The 24,033-nt window shown below is 36.3% G+C and overlaps 1 protein-coding gene across 4 annotated transcripts in view; it reads right to left on the bottom strand.

Moving 5' to 3' along the window:
* Positions 1 to 24,033, bottom strand: part of LOC120517953 (ribosomal protein S6 kinase 2 alpha) — a 191,876-nt gene that overhangs the window by 29,704 nt on the left and 138,139 nt on the right. For all 4 annotated transcript variants that reach the window (XM_039740489.1, XM_039740491.1, XM_039740492.1 and 1 more), the window contains one exon: positions 11,992 to 12,108. In XM_039740489.1, coding sequence (XP_039596423.1) covers positions 11,992 to 12,108 — 117 coding nt within the window. The remainder of the gene's footprint in view (positions 1 to 11,991; positions 12,109 to 24,033) is intronic.

The following is a 24,033-nucleotide window of genomic DNA, read 5'->3' as shown; positions in this document are numbered from 1 at the left end:
TCACAGACAGAAATGCACTATGATTTGCTTGTGCTAACTTGCACTTTAGTGCACACTATATCTATAACTACAGTATGTCATTCCTCTGACTCTGTGCACTGAGAATGACACCATAAAAAGAACTGAACTGAATTCAAAAAGTACATTTACAGTTAATGTAATTTCCATGCAAATTAGTCTTGTGGATGCCTTGCCAGAACATTCAATATATTAAATACAGAAATTGTCTGTATTCATAAATAAAAATACCTTACAGTTCTGATTATAACATTCTTTTTAATATACTAGATTAAGTTTTTTCCATTTACTAATCTGTTTGCTAATTATACTTAGCATTGAAAATATATGCATATTCCTTCTTTAAGAAAATGAGTCAATTAGCTGAAAATAAATGCACTCTTTTATTTAACAAAATAATATACTAGCTTTGATTTAAAATGTATTACCTTTTTAAATGATTGTTGAACTTTAGACTGTATACACATTTTCCATGTTTATGTAATTTGTGTACATTTTAATATTATATAAATCAAAAATAACTTGACAACTTAGAGTTTTTGTTAGGATACATGTATGCTGGATGACACACATGGAAACAATTTTAACTGCATGTATCATCTTGAAAAATATGGTTAGCATAAATCATGCTAGAAAGACTTGTGATAAGTTAATATGATATTGTACTATTTATTATATATTTAAAATTTTGGCAGACTGACACTCTGTTGGTGAATCCACATGCATTAAGAAGAAAAAAAAAACACTCTAAAAAGAGATTCACAGCTGTACTTTAGGCCAAAAGTGACTTGTATATTGTAATATTAACTCAAATTGGGAGAAAACATATTTTAAAAAGTTAGTAACATGTTAGTTTAGGTACTGCATTAATTACTGATTTACTCTGAAGTAACAAGACCTTAAAGACTTCTTCTAGTGCTAAACTCACAAAGCACCAGTTTGGTGGTTATTCATGCATTTGTCATACCATAACAGAGTGGGGAAACGGCAAACATGGGCAGAGATTGTGGCTTATTCCAGTGTGCTCCACATGACTCACTCCCAAAATGAGATGACATTGTGGTACACTGGCAGTTATTTATAAGATCTGTATACTTCATGAAAAGTTGCAAGGGAATTGTGTAATAGGTGAAACCCTAAGATTGCTAGTTGACACCATTCAGCAATTTCAGTTGTTAAATTTGACATCTAAGACTAGACGTTCTGCTGAGTCCTGTAGGTTGATGCTGGACAAAAGGGTGACTTCTCTCTCTCTTTCTCTCTAAATCTGTCAGAGTGACCTAACGTGTAGTTTTTAATGACATATTATTTTTATGTCTTATAACTCCTTTTAACACTTGGCTTTTTTAAAGCATGCATAAAAATAGAAATTAATATTGAAATCTCAAAGTCTTCCAAATACTAGTGAACAAAAATATTTAAGTGATCAAAAACTAAACTTTTTATTACTGCATAATTCAATATGTGATTTTGGAAGGCCCATTTTACACAATTTATGATAGTTTCATAAAGTAACAAATATCTAACCAATTCCCAGGCAGTTTTGAACTTAAGTTTTTCTGTTGTTCTCCTCCATTGTCAACTGGCCATACCTCAATTATAATTAATGGACATATATTGCGAGGATTCATATATGTGAATCAGACTGAAATTGTTTTATTTTACTGTGTGATAAACCAAATCTGTATTTTTATGTGGGTACATTATGTATTTTGTAATATTTGTATTTTACTTATAAACATATTACAATGCTCAGAGTCTGTACTTGGTGAAGAGGTCTAAACAAATATTAATCAAAATGAATATACTGTTTTCTGCATGATAAATATGGTTTTGATTTGCATCCCTTTTCTACTTATAAAAGGAAACTGACGTTACATCTGGTTATTCAGAAGTGCTTTAAAAAAACAGCCTTACATTGTTTGTATGTTCAGATTACCTTCCCAATAGATTTTCTTCCCACAGAGAAGACCAATTCTACTCTTATACTATTTACTGTTTGTATAAAATTGCAGCGAGAATGTTTATTCTCCCTAGTGGGCTAACTACAAGATCCTATATCAACTTCCACCAACAGAACACCTGATTCAAATAAATTAGGTAGTAACTAGTTGAATTAAGTCTGATGGTGGTACAGTTTAACAAACAATATATTGTTTGTTACGGATATATTAGATGGTAGCTACAAATACTGCCAAGTGTCGGGGTGAAATTTATAAATAGCTAACCTAACATTTTCACAAACATAAATATCATAGTTTGGTATTAACAACTCTATATTTAACAAGCAATAGCACACCCAAGTGGACTTTCAAGATGTGTTACACATGTAGTCATAAAGAATCTCGGAGAATTAAAGTGAGACAATGTATTGGAAGACCAACTACTAATGGTTTTCTGGGGTATGTTGCTAAAAACCTTTTTGGATAAATACATCAAGTAAAAACAGATTGCAGTTTGCAGAAGACTATAAAATATGAAGTCATGAGTTTGGTTCACAAAGATATCAGTTTGTTAGAATAAGAGTTGCTAAGAAGTACATTAATGCCCGTTTGCATTCTTCTGTACAGAGCACAGTGGTGGCTCAGTCAAAATGTAGAGGACCTGTTCAAAATAGATGGTAATTACTGAGAAATATAAAATAATTTGGATTTAGCATTGTATACTTTTGGGGAAATAGCTCATTGGCCAAAATGTAATTTTTTCAGCATGATAATAAACCCAAACACAATATGTAAAGTGGAACTCTATAGATTGAATATTAATACAATTGGGCTGGCCACCTCAGGGGACCAACTTCAACATGAGTGAAACTATGGGGATCAAAAGGACAGAAAAAGAACAAAAAGCAGACAAAGCCAAAAGAAGAGCTATGGCAAAACTTACAAGAATCTTGGATTAACTCACTAAAAGAATTGAAAAAAAATCATACAGCAGTGTAACAACACAAGTTGCTTCAAGCAGGCCACAATAAACACTTTATTTGTTTTTATACTAATATTACAGTGTTTTCATGAGCCAAAAACACTTACTGCACAGAACAAGCTTCAAAAATAAATTTCTTCAGTCGTCCAAGAATTTTGCACAGTACTGTATTCCATCCATCCATCCATTATCCAACCCGCTATATCCTAACTATAGGGTCACGGGGGTCTGCTGGAGCCAATCCCAGCTGTATTGTCACAAAAAATTACTCGGCTGGACAAACATTAATTGAGTCACATTTATATACTTCTAACAGACTACTATACATTTCTAAGCTCTGAAAAAAGTGCCAAGTGACAGTGCTAATCATATCACAATACCAATATTCTCTTGGCAATACCCATTTAAAAAGGACAACTATATTGTGAATACGTTTTTTCTCTGCATTTTATTTACTACACTAGTGGTCTGAAACACCACCTTTGTCCCCACATGGCTGCAGCTCCCCACCCCCACCAGTTTCACATTCAGTGAGTCATTTTACTTCTAATTTATCTAATTTAATTAGCTAGTCTGTCTTTTTTCCTCTTATTCTGCATTCAGTAGTGTTATTTTTATATTTAAAAGACATTCAGAAATATTTGTATTTTTGCTGTAGGTTTATATGCTTGACTTGGTTTTGCTGTTTTTCACTTAATTTATGTTTTTTCTCCCTTAATGGTATCTTAATAATGACAATTTGCAACAAGCAGATCAGACACCCAGAAAATGACACTGAATATTGAAAGGACCCAATAAAGTGTTTATCACTAAATAATGGACTACTTGGATAAGAAGACTGAAGATCATCTTGAATAATAAAAAACACTAAATAATCCCAAGTAACATAACATGAATGGCTGGTACATTCTAATACAAATTTATTAAACTTGTAGATTTGTAATTTGTACACTTCTATATTGATCCCTTAATACACAAACTGAAAAATAACACCTTGCGTAAATAGGCTAGGAATTCAATTAAGGCCTTAAGTTGGTTTGAACAAAGCAGCGCTTGGAGTCCCAGGAATGAGTTTAAGAACCCCTGCTCTACGCAGTTACCATACATCTTCACAGTATCACCATGGCAATTGCTTAATAAACTGTGAAATTAATAGCACACAATTCATATTAGGGCAGCACGGTGGTACAGTGGTAGCACTGCTGCCTCGCAGTTAGGAGACCTGGGTTTTCATGTTCTCCCCGTGTCTGTGTGGGTTTCTTCCGGGTGCTCCGGTTTCCTCCCACAGTCCAAAGACATGCAGGTTAGGTGCACTGGCGATCCTAAATTGTCCCTAGTGTGTGCTTGGTGGGTGTGTGTGTGCCCTGAGGTGGGCTGGCACCCTGCCCAGGGTTGTTCCTGCCTTGCTCCCTGTGCTGGCTGGGATTGGCTCCAGTGGACCCCTGTGACCCTGTGTTAGTATATAGCGGGTTGGAAAATGACTGACTGACAATTCACATTATTACATATACCAATTTTAAATGTAATAGAAAAGTAGCAAGTGATTTCATTTCTTAACTGAAAATGTTTGATCATTCAACTGTTCATTAAATAAGGGACCTTGCCATGCTTGTGCAAGGCATATTATGTCATTGTTTACACATATTAACTATTATTATCAATATTAAATGCGTCATTGTGGACTGTGTATTCCATTTCATTTGCACTCATACAACCTACTTATATCTTTTATTGACATTTAATAATATTCTGCATTGCTTGCTTTTCTTTTTTGTATTCATTATTATTACTCTATCAGACTGTGAGAAAGTGCTTTTATGCTACTAGAATGCTTAGAAAGTTCTTTATTCCTGGATATTTCTAGTATATGGAGGCTCTTAGTTAAAAAAATGATTGGGCTGTTTCACCAAAGCAGCAATATCTAAAAGTTATAACAAGTGTAACAACACTCTGACATTGAGATTCCACAACTACTAAACCAAAGACACACTGGAGCTCCACAGTTACTGACTTGTTCAACTCTGGGATTTTTAAAAATGAAAAGCATTTACACTTTCATCTGCTAACGGCACTGAAAGAACTTTGCTAAGTAAGAACATTAAAAGCATCTTAGATAACTGTTGCATTCCTTTTTGTTGAATTTTTTAGGGAACTGACAGTTAATTTGTATGCTGGAAGATTCTTAAGCTAATCATAAAATTATTTTTTGACGTTATTTTGCTGGTATTGTGGCTTTGAGATGGCACTTTAAATGGAGCAAACTTTTCACAGTGTTTCTCTCAACAGTGAACATGGCTCATCTGTGGGGCTAATGCTCCCTTGCTGGACACAGCTATGCTCATCAAACCTTAAAAATAATTTGTCCAAACCAAAGAATATCTAAGATATAAAAAGAAACAGTGAAGGTAACATGTTCTATATGATGATTGAAATCACATGCTGAATATAAGTTATAGAAATTGGCAGATGTTTTAAATATTCCTTTTAAGGGAAAAACAGAAGAGTTATCAAGGTTGTTAGCATAGTTGCTGCACTGACTAAATCTTGTATATTTTACCACATCAAAAAGGCAAAACTGAACTCTACGTAAAAACAAAACCTAATTCAAAGCTAATAATCCTTTATGTTAAAATGCTGCACTAAATCCAATCCAGTTTCATTCTAAAAAGATAAGATAAGACAAGATTTTGATGATTTTCATTTTTCAAATGCTTCTTAAAATGTGCAGCTGATGAATTAAAAAAAAATAGTTACAGTGAGGGGGAGCCATGCTTCTTGAAGTTTATTGAAATGGAACTTTCGAGGACGTTGTTTGGTCATTTCCATGTCAGATATTCACTTACTCTTACGAAGACCAATTCTGGTAACCTCCATTAAAAGTTGTAATGAAATCTAACTGACACTACTCATCATTTAGTGTCTAACTGTTAGGAAAGTGGCAATTTATTTTAGTTTGTTCTTATAAACCTCTAGTTAATTTAACCAATTTCGACAGTAAGCTGTCAGCTATCTTAAATTTTATAATATTTTCAGGGTCTATTTTGCTATTTCTTCCTTACAACTGTTTTTAATAGATTAATTAATTTTAATGTAACTTGGAAAGATTGTTTAGAATCAACACTATGCAGAATACAGAAGAGAGAGAATGTGAATACAACTGTGGTAGTCCTGTGAGCTGTTACAACTGCAAGGACCTGTTATAGACAGAAAAAAGAGACCCCATAGGTCCATTAACTTCACTAAATAATGACATTTTAATCAAAAAGCAGCAAGCATTGCCATTTTCTGCTTACAAAAATATATATTAATTGCATCTTTACATACTTATTACTTATTAGATGACTAAACTCAAACCTTTAATAGACAAAGTGTATTCACTTACACATCATAAGGTTAATAGAGTAAGCAACAAAAAAGAGGAGAAATGAAGGCTGTGCTTTATATAGGATGCTGCTAGTAAAAGTTGGTCTGTACTACGTACACTTTGGCACTGACGCATTGGTGGCAAACTACCACATGAATGGGATGTGTTGGTTAATGGCCCTATTTGTACAACAGAAGGAAAAACCAGCTATGAAGTATTGTAACGGCTGACCCCTTACCCAGACTGGCCACTACACTACCAAGACTTATACCTTGGATTACCTGAGGCTTCTTGCTCTAATAACAAGCTGTACTCCTTACAAGTTGTCTTATTTTTCCTGACACGATGAAATAACCAGAAACAGTAAACAAATATGTACAATTAAACACTAATATATTGGAAAATGAAAAGACAGACAAAGATTCAATAACAAATATATATGTGCGCGCAAACCACCAATTATCCCAAAAACACCAGTGACTAATTACTATATATAAGAATACAAATACAGTATTTACATTAAACCCTCCCTTGCCCCTAAACAAACAAAAGCACACAACACAAATACAAAAATGGATTAGATAAACACAGCAGTTAAAAATGTGGTGAAAAACGCATCCCAAAATAAACTCCAGTGGTATTGAAACTGGGCTGTAGTGATATTGTGCTTCCACTCGGCAACAAAGCAACCTCGCTGTAAAAGTCCTGGCAATGGTTGGAATGAATTCGAACCCCGGGGTTTCTCAGCTCTGGCTGTCGTGATGTAGGATCGGTAGTTGAAAAAGCAGGCAGTGGAATAAAGCAATAAATAGCAGTGATGAGTTTGTAGATGGATGCTTAAATTGTCTTCTTTTCCTCTCTCTCTCTCTCTCTCTCTCCTCGCCTCTCCTTTCAACTTCACTCCTCTTTGTTAAATGTCCTGGATGTACAGTGCATCTGGAAAGTATTCACCGTGCATCACTTTTTCCACATTTTGTTATGTTACAGCCTTATTCCAAAATGGATTAAATTCATTTTTTTCCTCAGAATTCTACACACAACACCCCATAATGACAATGTGAAAAAAGTTTACTTGAGGTTTTTGCAAATTTATTAAAAATAAAACAACTGAGAAATCACATGTACATAAGAATTCACAGCTTTTGCTCAATACTTTGTCGATGCACCTTTGACAGCAATTACAGCCTCAAGTCTTTTTGAATATGATGCCACAAGCTTGGCACACCTATCCTTGGCCAGTTTCGCCCATTCCTCTTTGCAGCACCTCTCAAGCTCCATCAGGTTGGATGAGAAGCGTCGGTGCACAGCCATTTTAAGATCTCTCCAGAGATGTTAAATCGGATTCAAGTCTGGGCTCTGACTGGGCCACTCAAGGACATTCACAGAGTTGTCCTGAAGCCACTCCTTTGATATCTTGGATGTGTGCTTAGGGTCGTTGTCCTGCTGAAAGATGAACCGTCACCCCAGTCAGAGGTCAAGCACACTCTGGAGCAGGTTTTCATCCAGGATCATCTTTCCCTTTATCCTCACTAGTCTCCCAGTTCCTGCCGCTGAAAAACATCCCCACAGCATGATGCTGCCACCACCATGCTTCACTGTTGGGGATGGCTTTGGCCTGGTGATGAGCGGTGCCTGGTTTCCTCCAAACGTGATGCCTGGCATTCACACCAAAGAATTCAATCTTTGTCTCATCAGACCAGAGAATTTTGTTTCTCATGGTCAGACAGTCCTTCAGGTCCCCTTTTGGCAAACTCCAGGCGGGCTGCCATGTGCCTTTTACTAAGGAGTGACTTCCGTCTGACCACTCTACCATACAGGCCTGATTAGTGGATTGCTGCAGAGATGGTTGTCTTTCTGGAAGGTTCTCCTCTCTCCACAGAGGACCTCTGGAGCTCTGACAGAGTGACAATCGGGTTCTTGGTCACCTCCCTGACTAAGGCCCTTCTCCCCCGATTGCTCAGTTTAGATGGCCGGCCAGCTCTAGGAAGAGTCCTGGTGGTTTCGAACTTCTTCCACTTACGAATGATGGAGGCCACTGTGCTCATTGGGACCTTCAAAGCAGCAGAAATTTTTCTGTAACCTTCCCCAGATTTGTGCCTCGAGACAATTCTATCTCGGAGGTCTACAGACAATTCCTTTGACTTCATGTTTGGTTCGTGCTCTGACATGAACTGTCAACTGTGGGACCTTATATAGACAGGTGTGTGCCTTTCCAAATCATGTCCAACCAACTGAATTTACCACAAGTGGACTCCAATTAAGCTGCAGAAACATCTCACCGATGATCAGGGGAAACAGGATGCACTTGAGCTCAATTTTGATATTCATGGCAAAGGCTGTGAATACTTATGTACATGTGCTTTCTCAGTTTTTTTATTTTTAATAAATTTGCAAAAACCTCAAGTAAACTTTTTCACGTTGTCATTATGGGGTGTTGTGTGTAGAATTCTGAGGAAAAAAATTAATTTAATCCATTTTGGAATAAGGCTGTAACATAACAAAATGTGGAAAAAGTGATGTGCTGTGAATAATTTCCGGATGCACTGTATCTGGGGTGTAAATGGGTGATTTCCCCACTACACTATGTTGAGGACTTGTGACTAAGGCACTGCACTTTTAAACTGCAAGCCTGCTGGTTAATATTCACATCACCAGCTTACTGTGTGACAATAAGGGAGTAACTTAATCTGTCTCCAATTTAAAAAAAAAAAACACAACAGTATATAACATAGTATAATATAGCTAAAGAAAGGTGCAAAACAGAAAGCCAAGAACTGATAACATGTATCACCACTAAGACCTTCTCTCCTAATACTTCATGTGAAGTAACACAACAAAACATTTTTTTCTGCTTATGAAATCAAGTATCACAGTAGGTTTATTCTAAATTCCAATCCACCTACTGTATTATCAACCTGCCTAATATTTTGAAGGACTGTGGGACCTTGAGCCTATCCCAGCAGAATGAGGCACAAGGCTGGAACAATTATGGATGAGCCATACATAAACACAACCTCTCATAAAAGACAATTGACATTTACCAGAGATGGGGACAAGTCGCATATGATCAAGTCCAAGCAAGTTTCAAGTGTTAACCATCAAGTCTCGAGTCAAGTCTCAAGTCACAGTTAAGACAAATCAAGCAAGTCAAGTCAAGTCAAGGGTTCACCCTATGCAAGTCAAGTCAAGTCCTGATATGTTTCAAGCCAAGTCAAGTCAAGTTGCAGTACTAAAACAAACAGAGGTTAAATTTTCGATACGTTTATTTTTGCACAGAAAAATTTTTACAGAAAAGATGAACTTATATACATATATTATGTATCTTATTTGCATTGCTATATTTAAATTATATGCATATCTGTGCTACATTAATATCTGAAAATAAAATTGTGTTGCTTACACAAAATGTTTAAAACTAAAAAAATCCAGTCTAAAATGTATAATGCAATTCAATCTGAAAGGATTAGTTTACTTTGACAACAACAATGTACAGATAATGTACTCACCCCCCTTGTCATCCAATATGTTCATGTCTTTCTTTCCGCAGTCATAAAGAAATTGTTTGTTTTTTTTTTTTTGTTTTGAGGAAAACATTTCAGGATTTCTGTCTATATATAATGGATATGTATGGCCCCGAAGTTTGAACTTCCAAAATGCAGTTTAAATGCAGCTTCAGAAAGCCCGAAATGATTGGTTATTTTCCAAACAAATTGACAATTTATATACTTTTTAGCCTCAAATGCTGGTCTTGTCTCCTCTCTGTGCAGTCTGTGTGATTCGGGTAAATACAGTTAATAGATGTCAAAAAAACAACAATCTCTTTTATATCTTCAATGTCAAAAACATCCTGTAATGCTGTTTTTACCTTTTATTGTAAAGGGGATTTGAGCTTCTATACATGTTAACTGTGTAAACACTGTGTCTGCACTTTTGCTGCAATCTAAGACTGTATTTACCCGAATCACACAGACTGCAGAGACAACACAAGACCAGCATTTGAGGTTAAAAAGTATATAAATTGTCCATTTGTTTAGAAAATAACCGATTGTTTCGCTAGATAAGACTCCTCCTCCTCGACTGGAATCGTTTAGAGTCTTCTGAAGCTGCATTTAAACTGCATTTTGGAAATTCAAACTTCAGGGTGCCATACATATCCATTATATAGAGAGAAATCCTGAAATGTTTTCCTCAAAAAAACAATTTCTTAATGATCGAGGAAATGTTTTATATATGATGCTTTAATACTTATGCTGTCCATTATAAGGCACAGTAGGGGATTTATCCACTCTTTTTAATCTAACGTTAGTGATGAATCTCGTAAATTAAAATGAATGGATCTTTTTCATTTCAGCAGAATATAAATATAATGTATGTTAATATAGCCCAGTGATGAAGTTATGAAGCTTAATCGTCATCTCTGCGTGGACGCAATATACACGTTTCATACATAATATATAATCTGATATATTTGTTTTCTATTTGAACTGGTTTCATTGTTATACAGCACACAACATTTTGTTGTTATTGTGAGTGTACACAAAAAAATTATAGACACTTAACGTAACCGATTCGAACAATGAAATTATTCTTGTCTGTATGACCAAAAAGTTTTGAACGAGTTATTGAAGGAGAAGTGATTGCACCGACGCTTTCATCTTAGATTTTCATGCAGTATAACGTTACACGAGCTGCCATGCAATTAACCACACGCAGTCAGTCCATACAAACGCTTGAAAATGCGCACATTTAATATAGACATTATAGTTTACATGTAATATCGAGAAGCCCTTTCATTTCAAGTTGCACTCAACATTAAAATGCGGCTACGCTACTGGTAACGTTATAGCGTTTTATTTATGAGATGATCATCACATTTCTGATAAAAAAACATGCAACCAAGGCCAAATTATGACAAACAGAAAAGATTAATTTAATTAATTAGTAATCCTTTTATTAAATTGACTATAAAGAATTCGACTTTCTTACCTTTCTTTCTTTGTGGTTTTTGAAGTGCCGGATGAAATTTGATGTTGTGGTTGTCGTTTCTGATACTCTCGCATTGCATTCTCTGCATCTGGCAAATCTTTTTTTGTTAGTACGGTCTAGTTCAAAGTCCTTATAGCCAAACGTGACTATATGAGGAGCTCGACTATTGTCTACCATGTTTGGCACGGTTTGAGTTGTGCAGCGTTCTTCTTCTTCTTCTTCTTGGTAACGTTAAGAGCTGTGCAGCGTTAAGGGCGCAGGTGCCAATTATGGTGCTGCTGAGTCATAATTATTTTATTAAATTATTTTATTAAACAAATTATATTTAAAAGTTCAAGTCATTGTCGAGTCTTCCACTTTAAGTCAAGTCTCAAGTCACTTACTCTCAAGTCAAAGTCAAGTCAAGTCATTTTCTTACTTCAATCAAGCAAGTCTCAAATCCTGAAAATTGTGACTTGAGTCTGACTTGAGTCAAGTCATATGACTCGAATCCCCCATCTCTGACATTTACCAATTATCATAACACACAAATACACAAATATTGGGGATAGTGGAGGAAGGAAAGTACTATTTTTACCCAAGTAAAACCTCAGCTCATAATACATGCTTTGTCATCAACTACCATTCTCCAACTGAAAAAAATGCCCCGAGTTCAGCTCTTCACACACTTCTGAAACCAAATACTTTCTCCCACTTACCTTTCCAAAGGATCCTTGACCCAGAACTTTAAGTAGTTCAAAGTGAGACGGATCTGCCTTTTCTGAACCTTCCTTAACATGATGGGTAATGTTGATCTCCTTAATAACAGCATCATCCTGCAATAAAACAGAAGATGTAAATTTGATGTAGAACAGGCAGAATTTACAGTAATTGAGACATTGACGTTGGAAGAACAACAATGTGTACAAATTTGTCAGGAACCTCAAAAGAATTTAAAATACTACATTGGTTTTGGCAATCAATCATTAAATTTTAATTTTAAATATTAATGTCAAAAGATTAGGTATGCAGTAGAGTAAAAGGTCATTAAATAAATGGTTAAAAAAAAATACATATACAAGGAAGAGTTAAATTACGGATATGCAGAAACAATTCTTTCTCAGGCACTAAATGTCCACATATCCAATACATCATAAGGGAACCACATAAGGAAATATCCTGATTCATTTGCTCTGCTACCTACTGACTGATGATAATGCCAAGAAAAAATATAACCACACAGCAGTATGGTGTTTTTGCCAAAGAAATGACTTTGCCGTTTAAAATGAAAGACATTTGTATCAGTATTTTGTACTATCTCCTCCATCAGACAGTAGCTTAAAAGAGTGCACAATAAATTCTCTTGTCTTCTGCAGCAGTATATGATTCAGTCCTTCTGCCAAAGGACCACTTACTACATTTGCAGTCATAATTTTAACTAATATAAATTGGACCAACCATATTTTGGAGCTTTCAGTTTTGCTGAACTGTTATATGGAATTCAATAAAAAATAAATATTTATGGCAATAATTAATGTTATGGTACAGAAAAGTAGCATATGAAAAAAACTTATAAAACCACTTACAACTGTTAGTAATCAAAGTTAACATAAACTTCTTTAACTAACAATGATTAAATCAGTTTGATCGTAGGTACAAATGACAAAAAAATCCCTATGACTTTGCCAAATAACCTACATATGCAAATTTGAATAATGTAAAACTGAAATATGAATAATCAGTTAACACCAGGTATACAACAATTTAAAAACGTTTAACTATGTTTACATGGAGCCTAACATTTTAATAATATTTCACTTCATTATAAGACATTTATAAATAATTCTGTTTTTTGCTTTAACTTTAAATGATTAACTCTTTTTTGTTATTATCTTATTTTTCCTGTATTCTGTGTATTCTGCTCCCTTTATTGTATCCTAATAGTTGCAATTAAAAGCAAGCAATGCAGATACCTGCAAAAACAACACTAAATGATGAAAGGCTGCAACTGCTTCAGCGTCAGACCCACTATTTTATAATGGAAGGCAGAATGGAAATCAGGAAGAACATAAATAAAAGTTAAAAAAAAATAAATACATTTGCATATAATGCTTAATTTTTATTAAAATGTATTAACACATTTACTTTTGTAATTCCTTCATTGATACCAAAACACAGAAACTGGAAAATAGCTCACTTAATTAGGCTAGAAGTCCAATAAAAAAAGAAATTTGTTGGAACAAAAGCCTGCAGCCCCTGGGGGTCCCCAGGACCAAGATCAGGAACTACTGTGGTAGATAATATTAGCAAGTAATACAACCCATAAAAATGTATGGAATACCCAATACCAAAACGTGAGGAAAAACTACATATGAAACATGACTCACAGTGCTGATGCGACAGCACTGCATTAACCATGATGAAAACAATTGGAGCAGAAACCATGTCTGGAAACGCTTTTAAGTCTAAGGCATGAAAATTTCAGTGTGCAATTGTGGGCACCATCCTTACTATTAAAAGATAAAAAAATATAAAAGCTGAAACAAACACAAAGACTGAAAGGCTTTCATAGTGCCACTTTTATTCAATCAATTATGATGTTAGTTCAGAAATAGATTTGAGTGGATGTTGACAACGCAATGATATAACGGATCACGTCCCTTATAATCGTTTAACATGTAGCGTCATAATCGGAGAAGCAGTAAGAGCACGGAGTGTACTGTACTGTAACGATTTCACAGTCCAATGGGGTGTCTGGCATTACAGGCTACTGATGTGCCTTTGCCTTATCCCAGTGGCCCATTGAATGTGTGTGGTATTTGCCCCCTAATGGCACATGATGCTCATTACAATTACCATGGTCCATTAGCACACTAGAGCAGTTGCCGATATAACACATAACTTTATAACTTTCAAATTCAAAGACCATTACACCACAATATTTAATATCTGCAATTAAACTGAAAGTAAAAGGAATCAAAACAGGAACGGGGTTACAGCACTATGTATATTGTACATTCTTACATGTAAACTAATGAATGAATTCCTGTCCGTACTGGATTGTTTGACTTGGGACTACATGTTAATTTTCCTACCCACTCTGGTGGTCAAATATTGGACTTTATCTACACATCTGGCTCATCTGTCTGCAACACTTACAGCAGTGATTTGGGACTCTGTAATCATAAAGTAGTACTTTTCACTGTCTCATTACCTCTACCTCATCTGACCTGTAAATGTCAAATTTCTTTCAGAAACCTTAAAAATATGTCCCTCTATCCTTGCTGAATCCATTTCTGATCTTCTTCTGTCTTCCCCTATTCCATCAATACTAGACAGTCTTGTTGACTACTATAACTCAGCACTTCATTCAGCACTAGATAAAACAGCTCTGTTAAAACAAAAGGAAGTTTCCTTTAAGCGTTCAACTCCATGGTATAATTCAGAATTATGATCTATGAAAGCAGCTGGCCAACACCTTGAGAGAATGTCATGTAAGATTGGCCTCACTGTTCATCAAAAGGACCTACAAGGATGCACTAACTGCAGCCAAGTACACGTATTATGGCAGAATAATAGAAAATGAATAACCTGAGGGTTTTGCTCTATGCACTTAATAAACTACTTCAACCTGTATCTAGCCCAATTGCTTCCTCTACTGAAGCCTGTGCAAAAATTCCTACATTTTTCCATAATAAAATTAAGATCTAAATAATTCAATTAATATAATTAATATATCCATCATCCATTTATACTGTACCTTTCCCTGTCTTCCCACTCCGTCTAGCTCCTTCACTAAATTTTTTACCAGTCACATCTGCATTGGTTAACGACCTGCTTTGTAAGATGAGGCCGACTACTTGTGTACTCAAACCTATCCCCACTACACTGTTTAAATGCTGCCTTCATGCCATAGTCCTGACTGTTACAACAATAATAAATACATCCCTTAACAATAGCTTTGTGCCAGCCATTTTAAAAATCACTTCTGTAACCCCATGTTAAAAAAGTCTGGTCTTGATGTGGACAATCTTAACAATTTTCAGCCTCTCTCTCACTTTTTCTGTTAAACGTTCTTGATGTGTTGTAGCTTCCAAGCTCACCAATTACTTAACTTCTAATGATTTGATGGAGCTCTTTTAGTTTGACTTCACAGTGCAGCACAGCTATGAAACTGCTCTGCTTTGGGTAACAAATGATTTGCTTATGGCAGCAGACTCTGGACAAACCAGCATATTAATTCTGTTAGACCTCAGCGCAGCATTTAACACGTCAGATAGGACATTCTACTGTCCAGAATAGAGAACATGCTGAGTATCTCAGGCACTGCCCTCCAGTAGTTTAAGTCCTATCTGACAGATAGGCAAGAGTTTGATAGTCTTGGCAACAGCAGATCCAGCTCAGCACCAGTCACACAAGGAATTCCTCAGGGATCTGTCCTCAGCCCTCTGCTCTTCTGTATCTTCTGTATCTATATGCTTAACCTTGGCCATATTATTCATAACTTTGGACTGGCTTATCATTTTCATGCAGATGATCCTCAACTCTGTTTCAATGTTAAAAGCGAAACTTCATCAGAGCATTCTCAGCTCACAACTTACCTCAGTAAAATTGAAACCTGGATGGAGCAGAACTCAAAATTAAATTGCAACAAAACAGAACTCCTGCAAATTAGCACTAAAGTGCAACTTAAGAAAATGAGCTCCTTCTCAGTTACTCTTTATGGTGATCTCATCAGACCGTCTTCTAATACAAGGCGTCTTGGTGTCATTTTTGATTCCTCCCTTTCTTACACTACCCACATAAACCATGTTAAGAAACATATCCCATGTTCTCTCATTCCTCTCCTTTTCTAAAGCTGAGGAACTTGTCCATGCTTTTATCACATCCTGCATCGATTATTGTAACTCCCTATTGGCAGGTGCCCCTTCAAATCTTATATCATGGCTCCAGGTAATTCAAAACTCTGCTGCAAGAGTCTTTACAAGAACCAGCAACAGCGAGCACATCACACTCATCCTGTTTTTCCTTCACTGTCTCCCTGTGTCTTACAGGATCGAGTATAATATTATTAACCTACAAATCTTTAAAGTGCCTTGCACCAGACTACATCAGTGACCTTCTCCATCACTCTGATCCTGTTCACCCACTAAGGTCCTCTGATTCTGGCAATCTTGTTGTGGCCCACACTAATGTGCACTCTATCAGTGACTGTTTTCAGCTGTATAGCACCCAGAATTTGGAGTGACCTCTCAAAATTAATTAGGTCAGCTGACTCCATTCATTTTTTTAAAAAACAACTTAAAATGTATCTCTTCAAGAAGGCTTTTACCTTAACCTAACAATCTGCCCCTTTCTTTCAGTTTACCTCTCTGCCCAGATGCCCAGGATAATTTGTGTGTGTGTGTATTATATTATAAAGTATGTTACTTTGAAGGCATTTCTTTTAGTATTAAATTTAGTATTAGGCTTTGATTATTCTTTCTTTTATTCTATTTAATGATTATTTATTTCCTGGGTTTACTGGTTTATTGTTCTATGCAAAACCTATTTGTATCATTTTGTTTTAAGCGCCATGAGCATGTGAAGCGCTATATAATTAAAATGTATTTTTATTATTACTATTATTACATTTGTACAGGTCAATGGCTCTCTCTCATAGATATTTGTACAAGTAGATTGCTTGCCAATAAGCTAACATACATGTACAGGAAAAAAAAAAGAGCTAAAACACTTTAAACTGGGGAGTTTAAACACCCTAGTACTATAAACTGGGGAGAAATTGATTGATGCAAACAGTCCTGCATAGCCCCAAAATGGCAATGTAAGCAAAGGGTTTAGGGTAAAGGTTATACTTAACTCCCACTTAACACCTGGCCCTGCCTTTACTTAAACAAGTAAAGAAAACTTGCAGTATGTCCTCTCGTCAGCAAGAAATCCAGCAAGCTTGTACAAATATCTATGAGATATTTGGCCTATACAAATGTTAGGGTGCAGTATACTCAAAGCTGAAACCCCTCTCTATTTTTCTTTAATTCTGTCTTGCACCCAGTTAAATTGCAAAAATTATGTACTGAGGTGTAATTAATTTCCCTGTTATATGTGGTGATGGGCCTCCATATGGCCCGGTCCTGCACCTCCTCCCCAGTCAGACCCTTTTTCTTCAAATTGTTTTACTTTATCCATTTACTTCCGCTTCAGTCTCTCACACTTTCTCTTCCACTGTTCTTCCATTTCCATCACTATTTTGCTCACATATTCACTGTATCCCCTCATCACATGTCCATACCACTTCAACTTACTTTTCTTGTACATCGTTCCCACTTTTGCTATACCTCTGTCTGATTTACAATTGTGTCTTTCTTTGAATCTCGACACATAAATCTCAGCATTCTCAGTTCTGCCGCATTCAGTTAATTCTCCTGCTCTCATTTTACTATCCATATCTCAGCTCCATATATCATTGCTGGTCTTACTTTTAACCTTTTCCTTAATTTTTCAATCGCACACTACTCCTGATGTCTTCTTCCAACTGCTCCATACACACTGCACTTTGTGGGTTATCCCTGCAATCAGTTCCCCATTTTGGACTACCACTAATGCTAAGTACTTAAACATATCCACTCTTTTCAATAGCTCTCCCTGCAGGCTAACTTCTGACTCTTGATCATAGTCAAGCCTCAACCATTCTATCTTCTTCCTATTTATCTTTAATCTTCTATCTTTCTTCTCAATTCTTCCAACTCTCCATTCCCCTACACAACACAACATCATGTTCTTTGAATCTAGGAGAAAAAGTTGTGCATTACATAATAGTTAAAATGTGAACATAGAGAAAATACATATATGTCATACTTGAATGGCAAACTGGAAAGCGGAAAGCAGTCTCCCAGTAACGATTAATTGACTACAGATGTCAGTTCAATTAATTTTGCAATTTTGGATTAGTATTTAGTGCACAGGCACTAAGCAATAAAAAAATCACTCATATAGGACACCTTGAAAAAAGCACCACAAAGGCTGTTTTACAGATGTTCTGAAATAATGGACTAATGAAAAACTGAGAAGTTTGATTTCACACAGGAAACCTTAAAGTTGGGATACATATAAAAAGCAGGGAGAGATCTGAAAAATGAAGGCACTGTGAGTTTGTGACAGATGAAATTTGAAATAATTTGATCTATCCATTACATATTATTGTTTTGAATTTTTTTTCAGACCAGCTAATTATGCAAACATAAATCTTGCAATAGGGCAGCACGGTGGCGCAGTGGGTAGTGCTGCTGCCTTGCAGTTAGGAGACCCGGGTTCACTTCCCGGGTCCTCCCTGCGTGGAGTTTGCATATTCTCCCCATGTCTGCGGAGGTTTCCTCCGGGTACTCCGATTTCTTCCCAAAGTCCAAAGACATGCAGGTTAGGTGCATTGGTGATTGTAAATTGTCCTGTGTGTGTGTGTGTGCCTTGGGGTGGGCTAGCGCCCTGCCTGGGGTTTGTTTACTGGCCTTGTGCCCTGTGTTGGCTTGGATTGGCTCTAGCAGACCCCCGTGACCCTGTAGTTAGGATATAGCGGGTTGCATAATGGATGGATGGATGGAAATCTTGCAATAGTAAAAGTTACAAACTTAACAGCTTGATTCTCTAAAAAACATGTTTTAAAAGCACAAGGTTACAAAACCAACTTTAAAGAGTTCATTTTGATGAAAATATCCTGAATTATTTTTGCATTCAACAGTTCAATGATAAACATACACTGGTGTGAAAAACTATTTGCCCCCTTCCTGATTTCTTGTTCTTTTGCATGTTTGTCACACAAAATGTTTCTGATCATCAAACACATTTAACCATTAGTCAAATATAACACAAGTAAACACAAAATGCAGTTTTTAAATGATGGTTTTTATTATTTAGCGAGAAAAAAAATCCAAACCTACATGGCACTGTGTGAAAATGTAATTGCCCCCTTGTTAAAAAATAACCTAACTGTGGTGTATCACACCTGAGTTCAATTTCCGTAGCCACCCCCAGGCCTGATTACTGCCACACCTATTTCAATCAAGAAATCACTTAAATAGGAGCTGCCTGACACAGAGAAGTAGACCAAAAGCACCTCAAAAGCTAGACATCATGCCAAGATCCAAAGAAATTCAGGAACAAATGAGAACAGAAGTAATTGAGATCTATCAGTCTGGTAAAGGTTATAAAGCCATTTCTAAAGCTTTGGGACTCCAGCGAACCACAGTGAGAGCCATTATCCACAAATGGCAAAAACATGGAACAGTGGTGAACCTTCCCAGGAGTGGCCGGCCGACCAAAATTACCCCAAGAGCGCAGAGACGACTCATCCGAGAGGTCACAAAAGACCCCAGGACAACGTCTAAAGAACTGCAGGCCTCACTTGCCTCAATTAAGGTCAGTGTTTACGACTCCACCATAACAAAGAGACTGGGCAAAAACGGCCTGCATGGCAGATTTCCAAGACGCAAACCATTGTTAAACAAAAAGAACATTAGGGCTCGTCTCAATTTTGCTAAGAAACATCTCAATGATTGCCAAGACTTTTGGGGAAATACCTTGTGTACTGATGAGACAAAAGTTGAACTTTTGGAAGGCAAATGTCCTTACATCTGGCGTAAAAGAAACACAGCATTTCAGAAAAAGAAACATCATACCAACAGTAAAATATGGTGGTGGTAGTGTGATGGTCTGGGGTTGTTTTGCTGCTTCAGGACCTGGAAGGCTTGCTGTGATAGATGGAACCATGAATTCTACTGTCTACCAAAAAATCCTGAAGGAGAATGTCCGGCCATCTGTTCGTCAACTCAAGCTGAAGCGATTTTGAGTGCTGCAACAGGACAATGACCCAAAACACACCAGCAAATCCACCTCTGAATGGCTGAAGAAAAACAAAATGAAGACTTTGGAGTGGCCTAGTCAAAGTCCTCACCTGAATCCAATTGAGATGCTATGGCATGACCTTAAAAAGGCGGTTCATGCTAGAAAACCCTCAAATAAAGCTGAATTACAACAATTCTGCAAAGATGAGTGGGCCGAAATTCCTCCAGAGCGCTGTAAAAGACTCATGGCAAGTTATCGCAAACGCTTGATTGCAGTTATTGCTGCTTAGGGTGGCCCAAGCAGTTATTAGGTTCAGGGGGCAATTACTTTTTCACACAGGGCTATGTAGGTTTGGATTTTTTTTTCTCCCTAAATAATAAAAACAATCATTTAAAAACTGCATTTTGTGTTTACTACTGTGTTATATTTGACTAATGGTTAAATGTGTTTGATGATCAGAAACATTTTGTGTGACAAACAAGCAAAAGAACAAGAAATCTGGAAGGGGGCAAATAGTTTTTCACACCACTGTATAATATTTGGATTGTTATTTTTAGTATTCATTTTGCGTAGTAATTTTCAGTTGCTGGGTAGAAGATGTCAGGGAATAAATTTAGTAAGTGCAAAAGGTAAGATAAAATCAGGTAGACCACAATAATATCAATCTTTTATACACTTAATGCTAAACTTGCCCTATATCCTACTGAGCTGGGGGAATCCCCATTTCTATCACAAATTTAATTCAAACCCAGCATTGTACTTTGACATTTATGAATACAAATAATAGTTGAAGAACTACTTGTTGGAGCTGCTGCTATTTTGAAGTTGCTTTACTGTTCTTATTTATATATTTTATACTGCATTACAGAAAAAGGAAAAATATTGTTCGTTTGAATAATGGAAATAATTAAAACAAAAAGTTATTGAATGGGATTTCTGTTTTTACTGTGGTATCAAATTGATTCCAAGTATTGTGAAATTTCACTGGTATTGACACTGTCTACTGGTATCATGGCATGTTTATCATGATGCCATCTCCTTTAGAATACCTGTGTTCTTAGTACTTGTCTTTCACGGTGTCTACATAGTACTGTATATTTGAAGGAGAGAAGAGGGCGATTATTGGAGCCAGTCAACACAATGATGTATGGTACATCCCATCCATTAATCCTATGATCAGAGGGATGTCATGCTCTACCTCATACTCTTCTACAATATCAGAATAATCTTCCTTATTTGACAGATTAATATAAATTTGTGAATTCAAATCATTATACTCAGTATAGCTCCTTAATTTTACAATACAAGAGTGGCATTAGAGCTCCAATTGTCATCTTCCTAGAGAACAGGCACATATCACACCTGGACAAACTTGTTAAGAAGGCAGGCTGTATTGTAGGAGTAAAGTTGGACAGTTTAAAAACTGTGGCAGAGCGACGGGCATTAAGCAAACTCCTGTCAATCATGAAGAATCCACTGCATCCACTGAACAGTGTCATTTCCAGGCAGAGGAGTAGCTTCAGTGACAGACTTTTGTCACTGTCTTGCTCCACTGACAGACTGAGGAGATCGTTCCTCCCCTACACTATGCGACTCTTCAATTCCACCTGGGGGAGTAAATGCTAACATTACTCAAAGTTATTGTCTGCTTTTACATGCATTTTTATTACTTTTTAATTTAATATTGTTTTTTGTATCAGTATACTGCTGCTGGATTATGTGAATTTCCCCTTGGGATTAATAAAGTATCTATCTATCTATCTATTTATAATTCTGAAGTTTACAGAAAATGAGCTGAATCTTGTGCAGATTGCTCCCATGGCATATTAGCACACTAGAAGAGCATAATTATTTTCCCATCGGAACACACCTTCACAATTTTAAGGAAAGTCATTGTTATGGTATTTTCGGAGGAAGGAGATATTCAAAGATATGATTTAGCCTTTTATTGATGGTCATCCCCAGGAGCAATTTGACTACCATGGGGATGGTACAGATAGCCACAGTTTTGGTGAGGCTCTGTTAAAGAATTATACAGTGGATTAACAAAATATTTACACCCTTCACTTTCTGCATACTTTGTGCTGTATATTTAGTTTTAAATTGATACATTCACCATTTTTGACCACCAATCCACACTCAATAATCCCATAATGGCAAAGAGCAAAAGGTTTGCAAATTTATTAAAAATCAAAAACAACAATAATAATAATTAATCCTTCATTCAAGTATTCAAAGCCTTAATTCAGTACTCTGCAGAAGGCCCATTGGCAGAAATTACAGCATTGAGTCATCCTGTGTAAGTCTCTATAAGCTTTGCACACCTGGATGTGGGCATTTTATCCCATTCTTCCTGGCAGATTCTCTCAAGCTTAGTTAGATTGGATAGTTAACGCCTGTAAACTCTCCACTCACTTTTTATAGGATTAAAGTATGGGCTTTGGCTGGACCACTCAAGAATAGTCAGAGGCAGTCCCAAAACAACTTCAGTGTTGCTGAATGATGAGCCTTTGCCCCAGTCTTAAGTTGCATGCACTCTTGAGCAGGTTGTAGTAATTTTCTCAGACTAAATAAGGAGAAATCGGAAATCTTAGTGATTGGCAAAAATGGATGTAATGAGGGTATTAGAAATAAACTTGATCCATTAGGCTTAAAAGTTAAGACAGTGGTAAAGAATTTAGGCGTAATTAATGACTCTGACCTAAGTTTTAAATCACATATTAATCAGATTACTAGGACAGCATTTTTCCACTTAAGAAATATAGCAAAAATAAGACTCCATATAACTTTGCAAAAAAACAAAAAAAAATAGTTCACGCTAGTTGATTAGATTCCTGCAATGCGCTTCTCTCAGGACTACCAAAAAAAGACATCAATCAGTTGCAACTAGTGCAGAATGCAGCTGCCAGAATCTTAACTAGGAAAAGAAAATCCAAGCATATCTCTTCAGTTTTGATGTCACTACATTGGTATGCTATTATAAATAAATGTTGTTTTTTCTTTAAAAACCTCTCTATATTTGGCTGCATTAATTCTTCCCTCAATTCTGACCAGTGTCCCTGTCCCAGTTGCTGAAAAGTAACCTCATAACATGATGATGCATAATCAATAGGATGGTGGTATTAAGCAGGTTATAAGCAGTGCCTGCTTTTCACCAGACATTGTACGTGGAGTTCTGTCCAAAGAGTTAAATTTTCATCTCATCAGACCAGAAAATCTATTACCTCACGCTCCCGAGTTCTTTAAATGCCATTTGGCAAACTCCAAGCGGGAGCTAGGCACTCTACTATATACATCTCATTGAATGAGTGCTGGCGAGATGGTCTTTCTTCATACAGGTTCTCCCATCTCAGCAGAGGACATCTAAAGCTCTGTTTGAGTGACCATTCAGTTTTTGGTCTGATCTATTTCTACAGGTCTACAGAGATTTCCTTGGACTTCATGGCTTGACTTCTGTCCTAGCATGCTGCGTGAATTGCGAGACCTTATATACACAGGTGTATGCCTTTTTAAATGATGACCAATCAGTTCAATTTGCCACAGGTAGACTCTAATTAAGTTTAAGATGCATTTCTATGAGTGAAAACAAACAGAATTCACCTGACCACAATATGGAGTGCCACAGCAATAGGTGTGACAATATACATATAAGAGATTCGTGTTTTGATTTTTAATAAATTTGCAAACTTTTCTGAAAACATGTTTTCACTTTGTCATTATGGGTTATTGAGTATAGTCTGATGGGTAAAAATGGCAAATGTATCCATTTAAAATGAAATCTACAACATAATAAAGTGTGCAGTGTACTTCACTAATTTTACCAGAAAGTTGATTTTTACAGGAGCTTTCATGCATTCCTTCAAACAAGTCAGGAAAAAGAAAAACAGATTTTTTTATAGAATCTTTCCTGGATGAGGACACATCTG

This window comes from Polypterus senegalus, chromosome 17 (assembly GCF_016835505.1).
Source record: "Polypterus senegalus isolate Bchr_013 chromosome 17, ASM1683550v1, whole genome shotgun sequence".
Lineage (NCBI taxonomy): Eukaryota > Metazoa > Chordata > Cladistia > Polypteriformes > Polypteridae > Polypterus > Polypterus senegalus.
The sequence above is the reverse complement of the archived record's forward strand: the minus strand, read 5'-3'. Positions and strand labels throughout refer to the sequence as shown.